Source organism: Crassostrea angulata, chromosome 5 (genome assembly GCF_025612915.1).
Source record: "Crassostrea angulata isolate pt1a10 chromosome 5, ASM2561291v2, whole genome shotgun sequence".
In the NCBI taxonomy this organism is placed as follows: Eukaryota; Metazoa; Mollusca; class Bivalvia; order Ostreida; family Ostreidae; genus Magallana; species Magallana angulata.
Window position 1 is genome coordinate 24,138,377 of NC_069115.1, and position 20,803 is coordinate 24,159,179.

The 20,803-nt window shown below is 33.3% G+C and overlaps 1 protein-coding gene and 1 pseudogene across 2 annotated transcripts; one reads left to right on the top strand and one right to left on the bottom strand.

Annotated features, from left to right (window-relative positions):
• Nucleotides 1-20,803, bottom strand: part of LOC128185245 (E3 ubiquitin-protein ligase RNF213-like) — a 209,364-nt pseudogene that overhangs the window by 29,575 nt on the left and 158,986 nt on the right.
• On the top strand, nucleotides 127-10,531 carry LOC128183889 (uncharacterized). 2 transcript variants are annotated; one of them, XM_052853107.1, is made up of 12 exons: nucleotides 127-257; nucleotides 455-593; nucleotides 3,604-3,669; nucleotides 3,914-3,994; nucleotides 4,130-4,294; nucleotides 4,522-5,039; nucleotides 5,191-5,438; nucleotides 5,562-5,610; nucleotides 5,782-5,859; nucleotides 6,067-6,234; nucleotides 6,344-6,431; nucleotides 9,546-10,457. In XM_052853107.1, exons 1-12 carry the CDS (start codon nucleotides 150-152, stop codon nucleotides 9,905-9,907), a joined length of 2,070 nt encoding a protein of 689 aa, XP_052709067.1. In that variant the 5' UTR covers nucleotides 127-149; the 3' UTR covers nucleotides 9,908-10,457. The 2 variants fall into 2 exon arrangements, with proteins under 2 accessions (XP_052709067.1, XP_052709068.1); XM_052853108.1 differs by lacking the exon at nucleotides 127-257 and having other exon boundaries at nucleotides 550-593; nucleotides 3,916-4,294; nucleotides 9,546-10,531.

Consider the following 20,803-nt stretch of genomic DNA (forward strand, 5'->3'; position numbering starts at 1 on the left):
GAGCTAAAGTCTTCTGCAGTCAGTGAAGAATATTGTCAATCAGAGATCTACTGATAAGACTTGGGGCGTGCAATTGGTATGTGAAATTTTGACCAGCCTAGTGTGAATGTCTGTATCACATCATCCATAACTCTCAGTGAAGAAGCAATATGTGGTCAATTTCAAAGTCAGAAAATGCAGTATTTATGAAACAAAAAGGCAACATAGTTGGAAAAGTATGGGATATTGCAGCTGCCAACAATAAAGGATGCATCAAGGTATAATAAAAATACATTTCTTAAAACTCAAAAATATAGTCTTTTTTATAGTTTATACTAATTTTGTTATAGAATATTTTCTGAAGATAATGCAAGTGAATCCATTCTGATTAAGATTGATAAAATTTTATAAAACGTATAAAAACAAAATTCAGATACACTGAATAAGCCAGCTTATTTATTTTCATTTTATTTAGATAATGATGAATGGCCTTGACAAAATAATGCGCCTTGAAGATTTTCATGAAAAGGACAACCAATATTCCTGCCTTTTTACTGGATATCTAAGCAGCAGAAATTCATTTGTAGAAAGATGGAGAAGTTTGAAAAAATCAGGTAAGCTTACAAATAAAATATTGATCATTGAAAGAATAATATATTGTTACAGTTTCGAAATTGACTCTAAATGCAGGGACTGTATTAAGGCAGTAAATGAGATATCATATTTTTGATGTAATATCCCATGAAGATGTATTATAAACTAAAAAATGTCAAAATTTAGCTGTGAGATGTAAATCAAAAATAGTGTAAAAGTGGTTGCCCTTGCTGGTGGTTAAGTATTTCTTTTCAATAAGTGTTGTAATCAAATAGACGGGTTGGTGATTAAAATACAACACTATAAAAGTTTTGATTAGTGACGGTCAGACCGGTTCAAATTTCAGCGCCAGATAGCTCAGTTGGTAGAGCACCTGACTAGAGGTTCAGGGGGCCCGGGTTCGAAACCCAGTCTGGTCCGTCATTAATTCTCCCATCCCGTTAAATTTGGTGCCGTGACCAACTCCTGGAACTGACAGGTGAACTCCTGCTAGGGGAAGAGCCTGGGGTGATCTTTGGGGACGAAGATCATTTAAGGGGGGAGGAATGTGACAATCAGACCGGTTCGAATCCCAGTGCCAGATAGCTCAGTTGGTAGAGCACCTGACTAGAGGTTCAGGGGGCCTGGGTTCGAAACCAGGTCTGGTCCGTCATTATTTCTCCCATTCCGTTACAGATTTATTACAGTAACATACGAGTGGGTTTTAAACCTACCACATTAATAGTGTTCATTTCCTTTATGTGTAAATAACCACTTTTACATTAATTAAGTTCTGGTACTTGCTATAACCTCTAGTGCATAAGCTCCTAGGTTACTGATTTTGTTGATTGTAGATTAAACTGGGTTGATATGTCTTGTCTGATCTTTTCGTAATAGTTTCACAATTATGAGTCATTGTTTCAATGAATTTAGCTTAATAGTTTAAATTCATATGTGAATTGTTAAAAACAAACAAAGTTTAGGAATTTAATACACCATACATAACAAAATTACATGTATTACTAGATGGTATTTAACTTTGAGTAGCTGCATAGACAATGGCCAACACATATCCAGTATTTTCCCAAACCCAGTGTTATAATGTTTCAATTTTTCTGTTATATACATGGTTCTATCATCACGGTGCCTATAAAGTTCACCATAGCTCACAGTGCAGGCTCGTGTAAGTCATTGTTAAATATAAAAAAAAATCATTATTTATGTTCTGTTTTAATTTTTGTTAGAAAAAAGATTAGGTAAGCAAATACAGGGCATTAATATCATTATGAACTGATTTACATTATGAGAAAAAAACATTTCAATTTAACAGCTATCTAAGAATCAATAGCTAATTTTAAAGTACAAATTTCCTAAAATTACTCTACGACATGTATTTCCTAATCCTGTTCTACAGATATACACTTACTAGTGTTTTACATCTACAAGTTAGGGAACTAATTTTGGAATTTTATGTATTCATGTATATAATAAAGTAAATGCGTTTATGAATGTGTTATCCTGTTCTTTTCAATATATTAACAAGAAGTCAGCCAAAAAAAAATCTACCACCATCCACCCCCCCCCCCCCCAAAATGAAAATCAACTAAAAAGGGAAAATGCATAATGGAATTATACTAATAACTGTAAACAAAGATGAAGACATGTACATGTGAAACAAACTGCATGTGACATGCAGGACCTGACTGATGAACATGCACCACTAGTACTATAACTTATAATCACAGCCTATTAAGGTAACTTAAGAAATTGGTACCTTTTTTATTAAATTTGAGAGAAAATGAAAAAAAATTCTCTATTGATCTGGTCATATACCGTAGTTCACAAGGCATAAACAAGTTTATTTCAGATAATAGATTAACTCGAATTTTATCCATCAACACATTTCTTTCCCTTTGAAAGTCATTTGATTAATTACAGACAATGCTCTAATTTACAAATAGGATGAGGGGTTATCTTTGCTTTTGAAATTAAATGTGGGGATTTGATAGCTTGAATCAAAACGGTTAGAACATTAATTTGATAAAACAGAGATTGAACCAACTCTCAATCACTGGAATCCATTCATATATCATCCTTGCTTTACACTTGCTTGACAGTGTAAAATTATTGTTTCTTTATCGCCTGCAGAGCAGTGGCTCAGAGGAGTCCTGGCCTATTCAGAGATCATGCTTTGATAGCTATCTTGATAAAGGTCCCAATGGGGTTCTTACAATAGTTTTGAGTTAACATTTAATTCTCAATAGTTTGATTTGGTAGCGAGGGGAAAGTTTGCAATTACTCTCTTCATTTACACATTTGCATCAAAATTCATTAGCATGCAAATTCCTTCACCCCCCCCCCTTTTGACGAAAAACCCATGCATGATTTCATTGAATATTACCTAAGTTAAATATTGCCTCTTGCAATCATTTATGGAGCATTTACCACTTTAAAATTTCTTATAATCTCTGATACAAAATAAGTGAGGTGGAGAGAATAAAAATTGATTTTTTTAGTTCATTTAATGATAAATTGAAGGTCAATACATTTATATTTAAAGGAGGTGTTTACATTAAACAAAAAGTTATCTTTTCATTGGTCTTTGAAATAAACAATTTAAAGGGATAGTGCATATCATTTTACCATGAAGAAAATTGCTCAATTTTTTTTCATACGGTAATTACTTTTTTTTAAATTTTTTCATAATTGATCAAATATAGGTCTGTTAAAAGTGCAAATAAAATTACAAGTTTTATTAAAAGATCATGAAATGTTGCTTAAATAAAACGCTTTCCAATTTGTTAGAGATTATAATATTTTAAAGAGTTATTGTTTAAGTATTAAAATCAAATAATCAGAAATGAACCACATGCACAAAAAAGAATACTTTAGTTCAACATTTACAATGTAACTAATATCAACTGAGCAATTTGACTTTTTGTTCTTTCAACATTCAAACTGCAATATTAATTAGGTACATATTTTTGCATTTTTTATAATAGATTATTTGTCAATAGGTATATATACATTAAAACTTTTCTTCTCTTTCAGAGCAAACCAAATCACCACCAACATTAAGAAGAACTTACTCTAAGATTAATCCATTTGAATTCAAAGGTATTGGATTTCATTGTTGTATACTGGGTACATGACATGCAATTTCATATGACTTTGATATTGATGCCAATGTTAAATAAGTTGAGTGTTGAGGATAACATTTTAATGCACATTTTATTCTAATGATAACTTGGGTCATGTAAACAGATGAAGAATATGTAGTTGCAGGTATATTTTCAGTACTATGATGACATTTTCCACTCTCTTAATGTCCGTCTAAATAACTTGCTTTTTTATTAACTAGAGGATGCAGTTTGTGATGAGTTGACTAATTTGACAACACAGAAAAAAGTAAATAAGGAAGTTTACAGACCATCTACTTCAGGTGTGTCTGCATGCTTTTATATATATAACTGTACCTAGCAATACTTTAAAATTTACACAGTAAAGCTAAATTTAATGAAATATATGAAAAAGTATGGATTAAATTATCAATCATCTTTATTTAATTTTAATTAAGAATGCTCCGAAATGGGTGATGCTTCACCTTTATCAGCTGAACCAGTAGGGGTCTATGATGATGACATGAGTGGTATGACAGAAGATGAGAGTAACATGTCAAAGAAAAGTCGTACTGATATTCCTAAGGAAGCTCTTGTGGAAACCATTCAGAAAAAACTTAAAGGTAATGAACAGTCCAATTTCCATCAATGTTATAATTTATCCAGTTTATCTTGAATCACTGTGAAGTGTGAATTAAGACTAGAATTAGACAAATTAATACATATTAAAAATACATTTCATGTTTTAGGGATGTTATTTGCATTTTGATTTTAAAATAAGAAATAAAAATTGAAGGTTGATTATTTTTGGGGTAAAAAAATAAAAAATGGAATGAATTTTTTTGGTAAGGTTACATGGTTCTCCCTGTATCTAAATTGAGACAGCCTTCCTTTGGCAATCTGCTGAGAGAACCGGATATAAAACATGTCAAAGAACTGGAGAGGGAATTTTCAGAACGGCCAGGCAACTACTTTCAGTTGATGGTTGTGAATGTTTGTGGCGAAATGAAGGAGGACAATTTTGAGTCCTGTACGCTTGAGGTGATTGGAGGCAATCACTCTAGAGAGGCACTACAGAACATTATATCCACAACAGCTGATCCAACTCCCTTTGAAAAAAGAATGTGTATTGTGTACACAAATTTAAATCCTGATGAGGCCAAATATGTAGCCAATCAGCACAACCAGGTTAGAAAGTTTGGAACAGACCTTGATCTGGTAGACAGAGCAAGCTGCTTCAGATATTCTTTGTTCGAAAAAGCTGGATATACCCATGTCCAAGATACAACAACGAAAGCAACCCCTACAGGCAGAGATATGATAACAGAATGGAAGGAGGGGTTGCAGCTTGCTATGGGATCTGTCAGTGTGAGTATCCTTCAAATACATCTGATGTTAAAAAAAAGAAAGACGTAATATCATGTTTTAATTAGGAGTAAATAAATGCATTAAGGGAGCTATCCAATGTGTTTTCAAATCATTTTTGACTGAGGATCAATTATCAACATTCTTTTTATAGAGAAAAACTCTAAACAACAGATTCAGACTCGAAATGAGATTTGCCCAACTTTCTAGTGAGGTCTGGATCAAATTTCTAGACTTTGTAAACAAACTTAAAATGGAAATAAAGAAAGACAAAATTAGCGGAAGACTGTTGAAGCCACTAGATGGAGTACAAGAGAAAAGTCTGCTGAAATTCTTAAAGAATTATAACAGTGGGAAAATCAATTTCAAGCAACTCGTCTCTCTCTGCACTGAGTTCAAATGGTAAGTACAATTATTTGTGTTGACAATAATATTTAAGAAATTTACAAAATGTGATTTTTTTTTAATTGATTTATTTTTCTAAAAAAAAATTTTCATAAGTTGTTTCTTTTTACTTGTTCACAGCAGTGATTCCAACAAAAAAGAATGTGAACTAGGAACATCTGAAGTAGAGGTATTCACAAAAATTATATATTTATAAATCTGATTGGTGAATTGATAACTTCAATTTTTATCATAGTGAAGTCATATTATGTAAAAAGTAAATAATTGTTGCAAAAAAAAATGAAAAACAAAAACAAACTAGGACTCTTACAGATTTGGTATATCTAAGAAATGATTTCAGGCAATTGCCGAGCCATCGGAAGATAAAGCAGATAAAGAAGATGCCATAGATTACAGCATACTTATTGAAGCCTTAAAGGTAACAAAAATCAATGTGAAAACTAAAAAAATACCTGTTCTAAAACATTCCATTTTAAGAGAAAAGTTTGTAAAAAAAAATTTAGTACACGTAATAAATTATACAAAAAGGCAATGAAAAAAGTTCAATTAAGTAATCTGAGGCTACGAAGTGTCATTACAATTTCAACATAACAACAATGTAAAGATTCTACCATTTTCATTGCAGGAAACAGCAGATAGAGAGAAGAGGAGCAATGATGACCTCAAGTTGAAGAATGCAGAACTAAAAGAAGCATTAGAGGCATCAAATAGGGAGAAAAATGAAATCAAACAAGATCTAGCACAAAGATTTCAGGTTGAAAAGAATATGCGGAATGAAATATGTCAGTTAAAGGTGAGGTTTCCTTGATCATTTTCATTACAAATGCCAAATTATAAATTAATTAAGTGAATTACATGTATCAAGACTAATGGCAATATTTTCCACTTTAATTTCTATACAGGAAAAACTAAATCAAGTGACAAAGGAATGTCGAATTATGAGGGAAAAGCAAGACAAGCTGATAAAAAGGAAAATAACAACATGCACAGGTAAGACAACTTTTCTGGTATGTTTGTCATTATTTAAGAACTTAAATAGGATTCTTATATTACAAATTAAACATTGCATGTCCAATTTAGTTTGTAAGATTTTCCCAAATCACCTACTAGTACTGGTTTTATTAAGAAATTATTTTTTGAGTCTCTAATGTAAGATAATTCAATAATGATAACATGCTATTTTGATGACAAAAGAGTGAATGAAGACAGTTTTGTTTTCCTTGAATATCGAAATCAGACTGAACTGGTACACCATAGAAATGATTGCAATTACCCGGTGCTGTACTTAAAATTTTTCAGGTTTTGTGTACTCTCACTCTCAACTTATGAAGTTCAAATTTCACTCAATTTAATACTAAGAAAGACTGATGTTTGTGTATTGGGTAACTGTCTTTGTTCATCTTTTCATTGATAGGAATCCTTAGTCTATGACTTAATGAACAATATGTGCCAAGTACAAAGAATATGATAAATCAAAAAATGCAAACTACCCATAATTATTTTAGTACATTAAGCAATAATTATACCCTTACAAACAGCAAAGAGTGGAGGTGAGGTTATATTGGAATCACCTCGTCCATCTGTCTGTCCATCTAAATTAAAACTTACTGCATGGAACAATTTAGAACTCACAATCCAAAATATTTGTTTGATAAATTCTGCATTTTCTTGAGAGTTAGAAGAATCATCAAAGACAAGTGCAGCCAAAATCATTTGTCTCATGAGGGCCATTGTCAGAGCTAATGTAAGATGGATCGTGTTGAGGAAAAATTGATAATCTGTAAAATAGACTGACTGGTTCATGGGTTTTACTGTTTTATAGAAAACCAAATTTTTTGTCATTTTAATGAAATAAAATATTTATATACATGTACATTTTTCTTAAATAATATAAGCTGTTTAAACTTAGTTAAGTCAAATAAATATAATTATGAAGTGACCCTATAATGGGCATTCATGCAAATGAAATTCAAAATCATTGATGTGATTCTATAGTGTTTTAGCAATTTTCAAATTCTTTATTTACATTTAAATGACAGAGTTATGAAAATTCTGACAATGTATTCATGTCAACAAGCTAATCAACTAAAATCAGTCATATGGGATGAATCATCAGCAGCTACATCAGAGACATATAGTTAAATCATAGAAAAATGTCAGGTTTTTTTTTTCAAAGACAGTATAATTGTATCAGTCAAGACTTAGATAACTGAGATAAGAAACATTTTTGCAAGGATATTTTCATTCTTGAAAAGGGGGGGGGGGGGGTAATTTTCAATATGGTGCATTAACAGTGAAGTTTTGAAGTTGACATTTTTGATTTTCTTTTCTTTTATTTATGTGTCGCAATAAAACCTTCATGTCTTCATTATTAAATGACTCAAATTAGGGAAATTCATTCACATTTGCTCCCATTTGAAATCTAAGTCTCAACTGGGGGGGGGGGGGGGGTGCAGGACAGTTATAGTTACTTTAGTTGCTCAAATTTTAGTTTATTGCTGAGTTGGCCATTACATATTTTCAGATATCTAGTTGTAATTTCAATTTTCAAAAAATTTACAATAGAATAATTATAAATGTATATTGGACCATAGTCATGCAAAAGCCTAATTAGATGTTCATGTAATAAGTGTTTCCAAATACCAGTCTGAAAGCTGAACACCACTCATAAATACATATATTTACATTCCACATAGTTTTTGCTTGTAAAGTGCGTTAAAAGCTACAGCAGTTATAACACTGTAAAAAACACACGGTACTCAAAAGTTAAAGGCAAAGCAAGATGTAAAATTGCCCACACAGGTGAGACCTCTACAACGAAATACTTTGAAATGTTCAGCAATCTGGGCCATTATAAAGGGGTTGTAGGATTAGCATTGATAAGAGAAATGTGGCGGACAGTGCCTGTTTAGCTCACCTGAGTTGAAAGCTCAAGTGAGCTATTCTGATCACATTTTGTCTGTCGTCCGTCTGTCTGTAAACTTTTCATATTTTCAACATCTTCTCAAAGACAACTGTGCCAATTTCAACCAAAATTGACACAAAGCATCCTTAGCCTAAGGGGATTCAAGGTTGTGAAAATTAAATGCAAAGGGAGATATTTTCGAGAAATTTTCGAGAAATTTTCAAAAAACTTCTTCTCACGAACCATAAGACCAGGAAAGCTTAAACTTGTGTGAATGCATCCTCAGGTACTGTGGATTCAAAGTTGTGAAAATCATGAACCCCTGGAGTAGGGTGGGGCCACAATGGGGGGGGGGAGGGGGGGGTCAAAATTTACATACAAAAATATAAAGTAAATCTTTAAAAATCCTCTTAAAAACTAATCAGCCAGGAAAGCTGAAACGTGTGTGGAACTATCCTCAGGTGGTTGAGATTTAAAGTTGTGAAAATAATGATCCCCGGGGGTTGGGTGGGGCCACATTGGTGGGGGGGGGGTGTTATAGTTTTACATTGGAACATATAGAGTAAATCTTTAAAAATCTTCTCAAAAACTAATCAGCCAGGAAAGCTGAAACTTGTGTGGAACCATCCTCGGGTAGTGTAGATTCAAAGTTGTGAAAATAATGACACCTTTGGGAGTAGGGTGGGGCCACAATGGATGGGGGGGGGGGGGGGTAGTCAAAGCTTTACATAGGAATATGTAGAGTAAATCTTTAAAAATCTTCTTCTCAGAAACTAATCAGCCAGATGATTCTTTATAATTGTTAAGACTTTGGCCACAGGACAATTCTTCCGCCTCAAAAGAAGGTTCAGAGTTTGATGTAGGTTTGAATCCCAATTATAAACAATTGTTAAGGATCTTTTTGAGAACTGCAATACTCAACATGTGGTATGACTATAAAATCACCCTGTTAGAAAAGGGACTAATGATTATAAACATAAGAATATCCAGGGGGGAAATGGATTTTATTTATACAGGATCTACATGTATTATTGTACATTGTCCAGATAGTTTGTATTATGACTCCATTAAGCTGATTTTATCATACCTATTTTTTCTCATGTGAGCAATGTGGCCCATGGGCCTCTTGTTATGAGTGGTATTCAGCTTTAATATACATTTTATCTATTACACTAATTGTAAAATTTTAACAACAATAGATGCCACAGAGGAACTAGAAGCCCCAGTTACCAAAAAAACATCAGTTGATGATTGGGACCTTAAGGAGGGACAGGAGGGTTTGACCATTGGCCTTGTTGTGGCCATCAAACCAATCAGACAGAGGGACTTGAAAAATGGAGAACCATGGTTGGGCATCATCAATGATGTATCGAAGAACAACATCAAAGTCTCGTGGCTAATGGGCAACTATGAAACGTATTGGATTCCGAATCCAGAATTTCAAGGATGTTCTCCAGACAGCGTACCAAGAAACAGGGTAGCCTGTAGCTTCAAGTACATTAGTGACAAAATCTTGCCAGACCACATTGTAGATAAGCTAAAAACTGTATTTAAAATTTAAGATCCCTGAAACTCATCCAAAAGTATGTCACTTTGTATACTTTTTCTAACATTATTGGTACAAAAAATGAACCAAATCAGTTCACAAAGAAAAAGTTGAACATTCAGGCACTTAATACATTTTTCACTTGAGAATTTAAAAATTTTGATTTTTCATCATTATATGTGCATGATGTGTTTTAATGAATACCTTTCTGTTAGTAATCATTATATGGAGATTATTTTGTTTAATTCAAGAGAGAGCAATTTTCTTTACAGCTTGCTTCCATTAATGGTGATTGTTTTTGAAGTTTATTATATTAAACTAATATGCTCAATCTATATTGCCAGGTGTTGATGTAATTTAATGAAAGAACAACTTCTATGCATGTACTTGCGAATGACATTTGTAAATATACGTACTGTAGCGATGTATATGTAGGTCAATTTAAATTAAATGTTTATTATTAGAAACTGAGTTAGCAAAGTGCACCCTTTTAAAAGAATTTTTTCTTGCGTTTTTTCCTGATAGTTGTTAAATTACCGTATGTGCTGAACTTGCATAAAGAGTACCGGGTATATAAATAATCAAAGTACTGAAAGTACTGAATAGCGCTAACCTAGCTTGGTTCTAAGAAAATTTACTGTGTGCAAGCATAGGCGGAAATTAGCCTTATTGAAATTTTGGTTTATGTTTAATGAATATCAATTTAAAGTATCGAAGGCCAGATTTCTTTAAATATATGGTACTTTCTGAAGATGATGTGAATTAAAGCTGAACACGACTTGTATATGGATACTTGCCTGAAAAAAGATATGTTAAAATCACAAATTATACCTTTTGAACAGTAATTTATCACAGTTTTTGACATTTTCTTGCAAAGAATCGATTTTATTTTTCTATATATTAGCTTCTGAATACGCACTATATTTTTTCATCACTGCGTAGCATCCCGTGCTGATGTACGTAAGCCCCGCAAACCAATCGTATCTACTCGGCCATTTCCGTCACCCAGAAAACTGGTTCCCTATACCTCTTACCAGTTTAAATGATGTATATTTCTGCTCATAGAGGGCAGTTATTCCTTGCACCGGAAATAGAAGTCTAACGACAATAAGAACATTGAAAACATTGTTCTTAACATTGAGTTAAGAACATTGAAATAATAGTACAACAAATGAAAAAACAGATCTGGTATTGTTTCTTAAATCCTGAATAAGCTGTAGTATTAGTGAAGCTACAAAAGAAAATTAAAATTGTGAGCGACTTCTTCATTTACAAGTATCTGTTGAGAAGATGTAAACAATATTAGAGAGAGAGAGAGAGAGAGAGAGAGAGAGAGAGAGAGAGAGAGAGAGAGAAGAAGAGAGACTCCTCAAAACCGAATATGCAACAGATGTAATATTTGTAACATATGGAGAGGAACGTTCCTCTAACATGGTAGCACTATTTAAGTGAGAAGATAAATTGAGAGAGGAACGTTCCTCTAACATAGTAGCACTCTTTCAGTGAGTTAATAAATTGAAAGAGGAACGTTCCTCTAACATGGTAGCACTATTTCAGTGAGAAAATAAATTGAGAGAGGAACGTTCCTCTAACATAGTAGCACTCTTTCAGTGAGTTAATAAATTGAAAGAGGAACGTTCCTCAAACATGGTAGCACTATTTCAGTGAGAAAATAAATTGAAAGAGGAACGTTCCTCTAACATAGTAGCACTCTTTCGGTGAGTTAATAAATTGAAAGAGGAACGTTCCTCTAACATGGTAGCACTATTTCAGTGAGAAAATAAATTGAAAGAGGAACGTTCCTCTAACATAGTAGCACTGTCAGTGAGTTTATAAATTGAAAGAGGAACGTTCCTCTAACATAGTAGCACTCTTTCAGTGAGTTTATAAATTGAAAGAGGAACGTTCCTCTAACATAGTAGCACTCTTTAAGTGAGAAAATAAATTGAAAGAGGAACGTTCCTCTAACATAGTAGCTCTCTTTAAGTGAGAAAATAAATTGAGAGAGGAACGTTCCTCTAACATAGTAGCACTCTTTAAGTGAGGAAATAAATTGAGAGAGGAACGTTCCTCTAATGTGGTAGCTGTCTTGTCCATTTACTTATCAAAAACAGAGAAATCAGGTTAAATTGAAGCAGAAAACTAAATATGACTTATTATTCAGGCTCATTTTCCAATTTTGAGTCAATTTTGGCTTCAGATTCAAAAAATGGGGTCAAAAAAAAGGAATTTTGATTTTCCTTTTTTGATTTGGATTGTGTTATATATATATATATATATATATATATATATATATATATATATATATATATATATATATATATATATATATATATATATATATATATATATACCAACTGTGTTCATAACAAATTAATTTAGAAGTAAAAAACTTACTAAACGCTGCTATGTCTTCTCTTACACAATCCCAGGCTTCTAAAAAGTTATATACCAGTTCCTTCAAATCACTTTTTGGGTCTATAATTTAAAAAAGAATGATCTCAATAGCGTTTTGAGTTAAATAAAGATTTTGGCACATATACAAATACACTCTTGTATCATCAGAAAATGTAAGTAAATGAAAATGGTAAATTTACCTTTCTTTAAAGCTTCTTTAATTAAAAATGTATCTGATCCATCCAGCTTATCCTGATAACAACTGATTAAAAGCCTTTGAAGTTTAATGATGTTTGGAACACTCCTGATAACCTTTAGGTGACGCTCCTGATGAGTAAACATATTTCATGAAATATATGCTATTATTAAGTTTGAACAGTTTAATGTTATTAAAGATATAGAATATCAACACTATAACTAATGCATGTGAAATCAATGAATGATTTAACTATACAATATACATACCAGTTACCATATTTGGCAATTGAATACCTTGAGTAAGATATTTATAGTTCAAATATTATCTTAAAGAAATTTGGCGCATTAATAGCATTGGTGTAGCTACATATATATGCCGTTTTAATGCTCTGTTTGCTACATGTCTATACTACTATATCTAAATAATAGACTCGATTCTTTGAGCTTTAATACCGAGAAATCGGATGAGTACTGTCTTTTGTTTTATATATTTTAAACATCATTGGTACTTGAAGATTACCAATTTGTTTTTTTTTTCTCAATATAGCTTCGCTAATTAGTAATCAAAGAAAATTCCTCTAAAACCTCCGGAAATCATCTTAATATTTTGGATTTTACAATTTTGCGCATGCGCATTACATCACATTAAATAACGGAAGGCTCTTTAGTTTATGTTTCCAGAATATGACATTTGTATGGATAAACTCAGAAAGGATATTACAAATACGTGTAAATTTTCAATGAAACCAAAAATTTGTCATAATTATATTCATCAAAAGAAATACGGGAGATAACTCTAACTTAGTGCATTTAATATGAAAAATCCCAAGAGTTCCGAATGTCAACATGGTGTGTACATTCAGAGCGAGGAAAAAAGGTTGGTGACAAGTGTTGAATTCTTCTTTATTATGAATTAAATTTTTAGATGAAAGCTATTTTACAGCCTCAAAATGTTTTTTTTGTGAATAATTTGACTGTTAAATATTTACGATGCAGCTTCATTAATTTTCTCCAAAATTGTTCCGGAGCGATTTTGCAACGTTTTGCTACGTTAATACGGCGTTTTAACTGTGGTGAATGCCCGTCTCAAGGTTTTTCAGTTAGATTTCTATGCAGAGTGTAGTGAAATTAATAGCATTATTGTAGGCTTAACGCTTGGTTATGTAAATGTCAACAATACGGCGTGTCGATGTATCTATTTCGTAAATGTCCGATATCATATATTATATGTCAATTCGTGCACGCACGGGTCAAAGTCTAGTATCTATATATGTTGAAAACCCGACCCAAGTCTATACTTATAAATTAAGGCATTATGCAAATAAACTACAAAATGCATGAACCGGAGTACTTGCTTACACCTTTGGTATTTCAACAAATGCGTGATGATGTCCGTAAGGTATAATTGAATTTTAACTAATGAGTTATTCTTGTGAATTTAATCAAAAACCTACTTTCATTTTCGATAAACAAGCCCGAAATAACAAAAATGAGAGTAAGGTGGTGGACTCGCTTTGGCGGATCCAAGTAATGGATAATCTCGATCAAAATATATTCTTGCAATTAAATGATATTAAATAATTACAGAAGTTAAGATTTGACAAATGTTGAATACATAAAATGAGTCAGTTCGTTTCTTTAGTGGGCGATTTTAGTTTTGATACTCATTTGCTTGCGAATCATGATATCTGGGCTGTGTTCAAGATCGTAGCTGCTACGTAGGGCTTTGTAGTTGAACTAGCCGCTACGTAGATATTTAAAGCCTAATTATTTTATGCTAAGCATCAAATTCAAGATGGCCACCTTAGTTACCACTTGTAACAAACATGAAATCTATTTACTTATTGATATTTTGTTCATCTTTTAAGTTATAATGAATTTTAACATGTATATTTCCACTTGAAATTAACAAATTATGTCGATTTAATTGGTCTTTAGTTGAATATTTCCAACGTCAAACCTGAGACCTAGCGGCTAACATAGCAGTTCGTTCAGTAGACCTAGATATCTACGACCTAGCGGCTAGGCTAGCTAATACGATCTTGAACGCAGCCCACGTGAGTTGACTGGTCCTCTGTCTCTATCGTATATCAGACAGACATTGCCAGTCTAATCTGGTGAGAAAATGGGATAGGAATTTCCAGAACCGGGTAACCAAGAACGCAGATTGACTAATAAACGAAAAGTTGTAGTGTATGACGAGTTCATTATCCATTGCAGGCCGATACCTTGGATTGGACTTCGATTGATACAAAAAGGTAATAGATGATATGGAACAATTAATGCCATTTTAGTATTAGTGGAAAGAATTTCCAGAACTCGGTTCCCAGAAACGGGTTGACTTATTGATATCATGGCAGAAAGTGTAGAGCGAGTTAACCATCGGGCAGATACTTTAAATCTGACAAAAATGTGCATGCAAATGAATAAGAATGCATAACATTGCGTGTTTTAATTTCATACTTTTTTATACCACGATTGGTTGTAAACTTTAGACATTAGTTTGTAAACATTAATAATTAATGAACAGATTATTGTATTCTGCATCTATATGAAAAATGATGTATGCATAAAATGGGGATGTTTAGTGGGAATTCCCCTTTTCCTCCAGATTGTCTTTTATCTGAAATTCTCATTTGGGACAGTAATAGAAATTATATTGACAATTTACCTAAGGAACCAAATTTAGAGAGAAACATTAAATACTCATTCACTGGTTTGAAATAAATACAATTTCAAAAGTTTCTTTTTTTTAGTCAGCTGCAACAAACAGGATTAAGGCAACGTACATGTATATTTTATCCATTTCAGTATACATTTTTCATCCCTGGCCGCTCCTCTAGATATCCAACAATGCAGTTTATTTCAATTTTAAAGAACAAGATAAGAAAACTAGAGCAGAGCTCGTGGCAAAGCCACGAGTAGGTCTTCCGTTGTTGCTGCAAGATGAAAATTTATGTGATTTGGTGTCAAACGATTATAATGACTAATGACTAAAATTTCACTTCTGCTTTTGTTATAAAAACGTGCTGTGATTGAAAGCATGTATAAAGACAGAAAGAAAATGTTTTAGGAAAACTATTTGTCGAACACAGTTTGTGTAATTGTTTTGAAAACTCTTTAAGGCCCTGTCACACAAAGGTGCGTTCCCAGTGCGTGTTCACGGCGTTGTAAAATTAATGGAATCGCCGTAGGATCGCAAGAAAAATTCAGAAAGGCGTTCTTACAGAGCTCCCAACTACGTTTCAACAGAGTTCTACTTGGCGATTGACTGCCCTCTAGCTGGGTATCCGCCGAGCGCTCATGACGTGCTAGGATTTTTTACCGCGCATCCACAGCGTGCTCTGCGCGCTGACTGCGTGCACATGCGCTGTTGGAGACTTTACGGCGCTGTCATGGCGACCTTACTCCACTTCTACGGCGTGTTTATCGGAACGCAGAGCCACGGCGCGTACTTTGTGCATGTTCAAAGTGCGCGCCGTCGCATGGCGTTCTAAAATGTTCTAGGCTAGGATATCCCACCGCGGCGAACGAAGATGCCGTTGAGTTGCTACGGCGCTGTAGAAGACTCTAGTTCGTTTACCATGGCGTTTTACATTATTCAATTACGCAGCGGGATCGCTGTGAGGACGCAGCTCCAGTGTGACAGGGGTTTAAACAATGAGAAGTTTAATGGCGAGTTAAATTTTTCAGGGTAGCTTGGATTGTTATATATTACACGTACTCATGATTCATGTAAGGAAATGTAAGTAAAAACGTGCATAAAAAAACACGTAACTTCTGTAAATAAATCTTTCTAATTTTTTGAAGACTATGTGCAAGTTTGAATTTGTTTCGTGCTGTCAAAATTTGGTAAATAGCCAAAATTGATGGCATCTATAAAAAATTTATTCAGGGCTGATATTATTTGATAATACGAGTAGACTTGAACATTTAAGGAGGCCGATTTGGGTTTTTTTGCGGAAAAACTACAATAGCATAACTCTTTATTTTTTAACCATATGTAATTGAAACCAACTCTAGGTTATTTGCGAAGGTTCATGAAAATCGACCGTCTGGTTCTTTTTAGGGACCATCTCAAAATAGAGGTACATTTACTATAGGAATATTTAGGAAACTGTCATTTTCCGCACATCAAAGCAGTTTAAAAAAAAACTACAATAGCTTTTTTTCTTAAATTGTTATAAATGATTAGCAATATCATTTCCTACCTTATATGTAAAAAACACAAAATTCTACCGTCTGGTATTTAGTGGGGGCCATCTCAAAATATTAAAATGCACCAAATTTTGCTATATATTTGGATCATCACGAATGATGATTGGTAGAAATGGATTCATTCAAAAAATGAGGAAAATGTCCTCAAGGATAGCATCATTCTGTATATAAAATTTCAAAAGCGTACAATTTTTACTTTTTCTTTTATGTTATTTCTTATAACGTACTCCTACAAAGCTTCATTTTATCATAACGTCATAAAAGCGCAATGGCAATGCTCCCCTACCACACAACGTAAAAATCGTGTTAAAAATAAAAATTTCCTTTAAAAATCTAAATAATTTTATCTGTATTTTGTTTATTGTGTTCAATTTTATAAATGATATCGAAAAAAAATCATAAGAAGTATAAATCCACTGTATTATATTAGAATGCGCAAAAACATGCGCAATGCAAACTAAAGTCGGCCTCCTTAAAATAATAATCAGCTATCTAAGATCATCGGGGGAATTTATGCATAAGTGAGCGTCTAAATTTTACTCCTGATATATACAGACACCGCTATGTAACGTAAAATTTAATAATATTATTTACAGAAATGAATATTACTTCTCCCTACGATGCAATAATATTCAAAATCCCTATTTTTAAGTCAGTTTTTCTCTCGGAGAAAGTTTACGTTTTTTTGTTTTTTTTTTTTAAAAAGGAGAAACTTCAATAAAAATAAGCGGAAAATAATGGTGTTACGGTTTTTATTTTCAGTAAATTTAATTAAATGTGACAAAGGCGCATATTCGGTCGGATTTTTGGTAACATGTACAGGAAGTAAATTTGATGCAAGTTCCATGTTTGTCTTTTGTGGGTTTTTTTTTTTTTTTTTTTTTTTTTTTTTTTTTTATTATTTTTGCTTTTCTCTGCTTTATCATAAAGATATATAAAAAAAAAAAACTACGTACATGTCACAAGCATTATTTGTCTTCTCTATTTATTAGTATTTTAATAGATTGGGTAATCATTGTCAGGGGCGAATACAGGATTTGTAGTTGGGGGGGGGGGCGTTGATAAAATTATTGAGGCAGGGGGTCTGGGGGCCGCCTTGAGGCCCCCCGTGGGTCCCGGGCAAAGCCCTGGTGGGGGCCCAGGGGGCGAAGGCCCCGGAAGCTACTGGGTTTTCGTGTATTTTGAAGGTAAAACCAGGCTCAAAATAGTGGTATGTTTTCAGTTATGTACACTTTACACAAAAGCCTATTACATATATATATAACAATTTGACACATATTGTTACTTATACCTAATACATGTATTGGATTAAAAACAAAAATGTTTGGGCATTTAGGAACTCCCAAAATTAACTAGGTTATCAAAATTACAACATTGTAATGACGTTACGGTATCCGACCCCGTATTAGCTGTTAGAAATATCTGATGCATCAAATCTTCAATATTCTTATATCAAAATAGTCTATTTACCTAGAAAAAAATTCCAAAAATATACAGTTATTCAGAAATTTCTGCTTGCGTCGCAATATGGAAATGACAGCGCAGTCTACACCTGAAACAAAACTGCTGGGATTTCCAGTCGATTCTTGGTCGAAGCCCCAAGTTCAGGGCCCTGTGGAATTTGTTGCAGCCACCATAATGAAATGACCAACACTGCTTGTTTTATACACAGTTTAATTGGTTTGTTAACAGAACCTGTCAACATGCATTAGGATTAGATGTTTATAGATGTTTATAGAGCAGCAGAATTACAGTCAGCATAGCACAGTTAATGTATCAATGAGGTGTAACATTGAGTCAGGCATAATTATAAATAAAGTGAAACACAAAATGCTAACTTTTCTATGTAAAATTTATCAAATCATCTACAGTCATGCATACTTTGAAAATTTTAGGGGGGAGGGGGGGGGGGCGTGCGCCCTCCACGCCCCCCCCCCCTTAAATCCACTAGTGATTGTTGACCTAAAATTAGTATTCCACTGGCTGTAGCTAACCTTGTAAGTAAATGAAGTTGCATGACATCCTCATACCACACAACTTCAATAAAACTTTTTTAAAAAAATCAATTTTCATATAATTAGCAATAAAGAAAACCCCCAAGAACACATGTCCATCTCACTGAAGTGTAACTTTGAGAAGTGCATAGCCTATTTTTTTTGGAGGCAGATATGTCGCTATATTATAGTCTGTAAGTCAAGTAAACTAATCTGTCCTAACTTGCAATACTTTGATGATTTCTATGGCGACCACTTGCATAGCATTATGTAGTCGTATTTCATAACATCTTATCCCAAGAAAACATTACATTTGACTTAAAACTTTTAATTATAATATATATTATTCTGTTCATAACTATATATAATAGAAGTTTAGCGTGTTCGACATGTTAATTTATTATAGCCACGTTCTCAGATCCTTTAATGTGAAAATGAAAGTCTTGTTGTTTGAAAATTGACCACTTTGAAGAAAGCACCCTTCGAACTGTTGATTAATTACATAACAATTGATGATCTGCAGCCATAAATAACCTGGGGCTACATATGTTCTGAGCTGTTTGCGCTGTTCAAAGTGACACAAGATTTTCGGTAGCACGTGGCGATTGAATTAACGCAGTAAAGAAAGTTGAAATTTACAAAGACTGACCGAATAAAAAAACGGGTGGGAAAGAGAAACACGCTCAGGAGAAAATGTTACACATAAGAAGTCACTATCAAATGATTTTCGACAGATCTGGAATTAAAAAAAAAGAGAGCACTCGGCAGCGGGACGGTGGGAGGGCAACACAGAAATAAGTTCGTTTTCACAATGAAACTAACGACCATGTAGAAACACCACAGAAGTTATTAATATGTGACCGATAGAATCCAAACAAAACTTGTTTCAAAACTCATGTGAATATTCTTTAAAATAATCACCCAATGCCTTAATTCAGGGCATTCTCTTATCGTGTCAGCACATACCGCAAACATGGGACTTTGATCATAATTTGATTTGATTTTTTAAATTACCTTGTACGCTGTCGTATAAATCAATGCTAAATCAACTGTACTAGTAAAATAAATTTATCGGTTCATCTGAAACCAATATAATAGTTTAAAACATAATAAAAATAGTTGCGTTCGTACAAAATACCAAACATGCACGCGTGATAAGGTACATGTAGAGGTCACTTGCGCTGGATCTCCTCGGCCATGTGCGAGGGATGATCATTATTTAAAGGTTTTAATATTTGTGTTGTTGTTTTTTTGTTGTTGATTGAAAACATTATTTGTACAGTTTTTAAAACATTTAAGACTTACAAACCAACCATTCAAATATGTCTCACGAGTATTTCCGATTTGGAGTAATATCGCTTTTATTAATTTTCAGAACGACTTTTTAATGTACTCTCCAATGTTTAATTTAACTAAATACAAAATGAACAAACTTTTATAACATAAAATTAAAACAGTGTACAGTGTATTAACGGCTATATAAACTCAAACACGTTCATATTCATGTAAGTGTGCGGGTGCGAATCTTGTGTATTAGATAACTGTTTACCGCTAGGTAGTGCAGCCGTGGATGATTTCCTCGGCCGCGGGCGAAGGATAGATTACATAAAGGTTTAACGCATACACACGCACAGCTCAGAACCTAGGAAGATTTGAAAAGTTTGCAATTTAATGACTAAATTCTATCAAATAGAAATTCTTTTTTTTACTTAAAACCCACAATTGATATATATGTCTGATATTGCATTAGATTGAGAATGGCATTGCTTTTATTAATCAACTGAACGATTTCTAAATTGACACCCTATCGTTTAATCCAATTGAAGAATAAACCTTTATGTGTAATCAAAACTGAAATAATTCTTCAGTTCGCAGCTAGATTAACTCATATATGAGAGACGCAACTCTCGTGTATTAGATAACCGCTGACCGCTAGGTAGTCCAGCCAAGACCATGGTGACCGATTTTCTCGGCCGTGGGCGAGGGATAGCTTACGTAATAATACACATCTCTGATTCAAGGTGGATTTTAAATGCATGCAGTATGATAACTAAAATGTAATGCACAGAATTTTTTTTCAATAAGTATTTTGTGTTTTACTAGA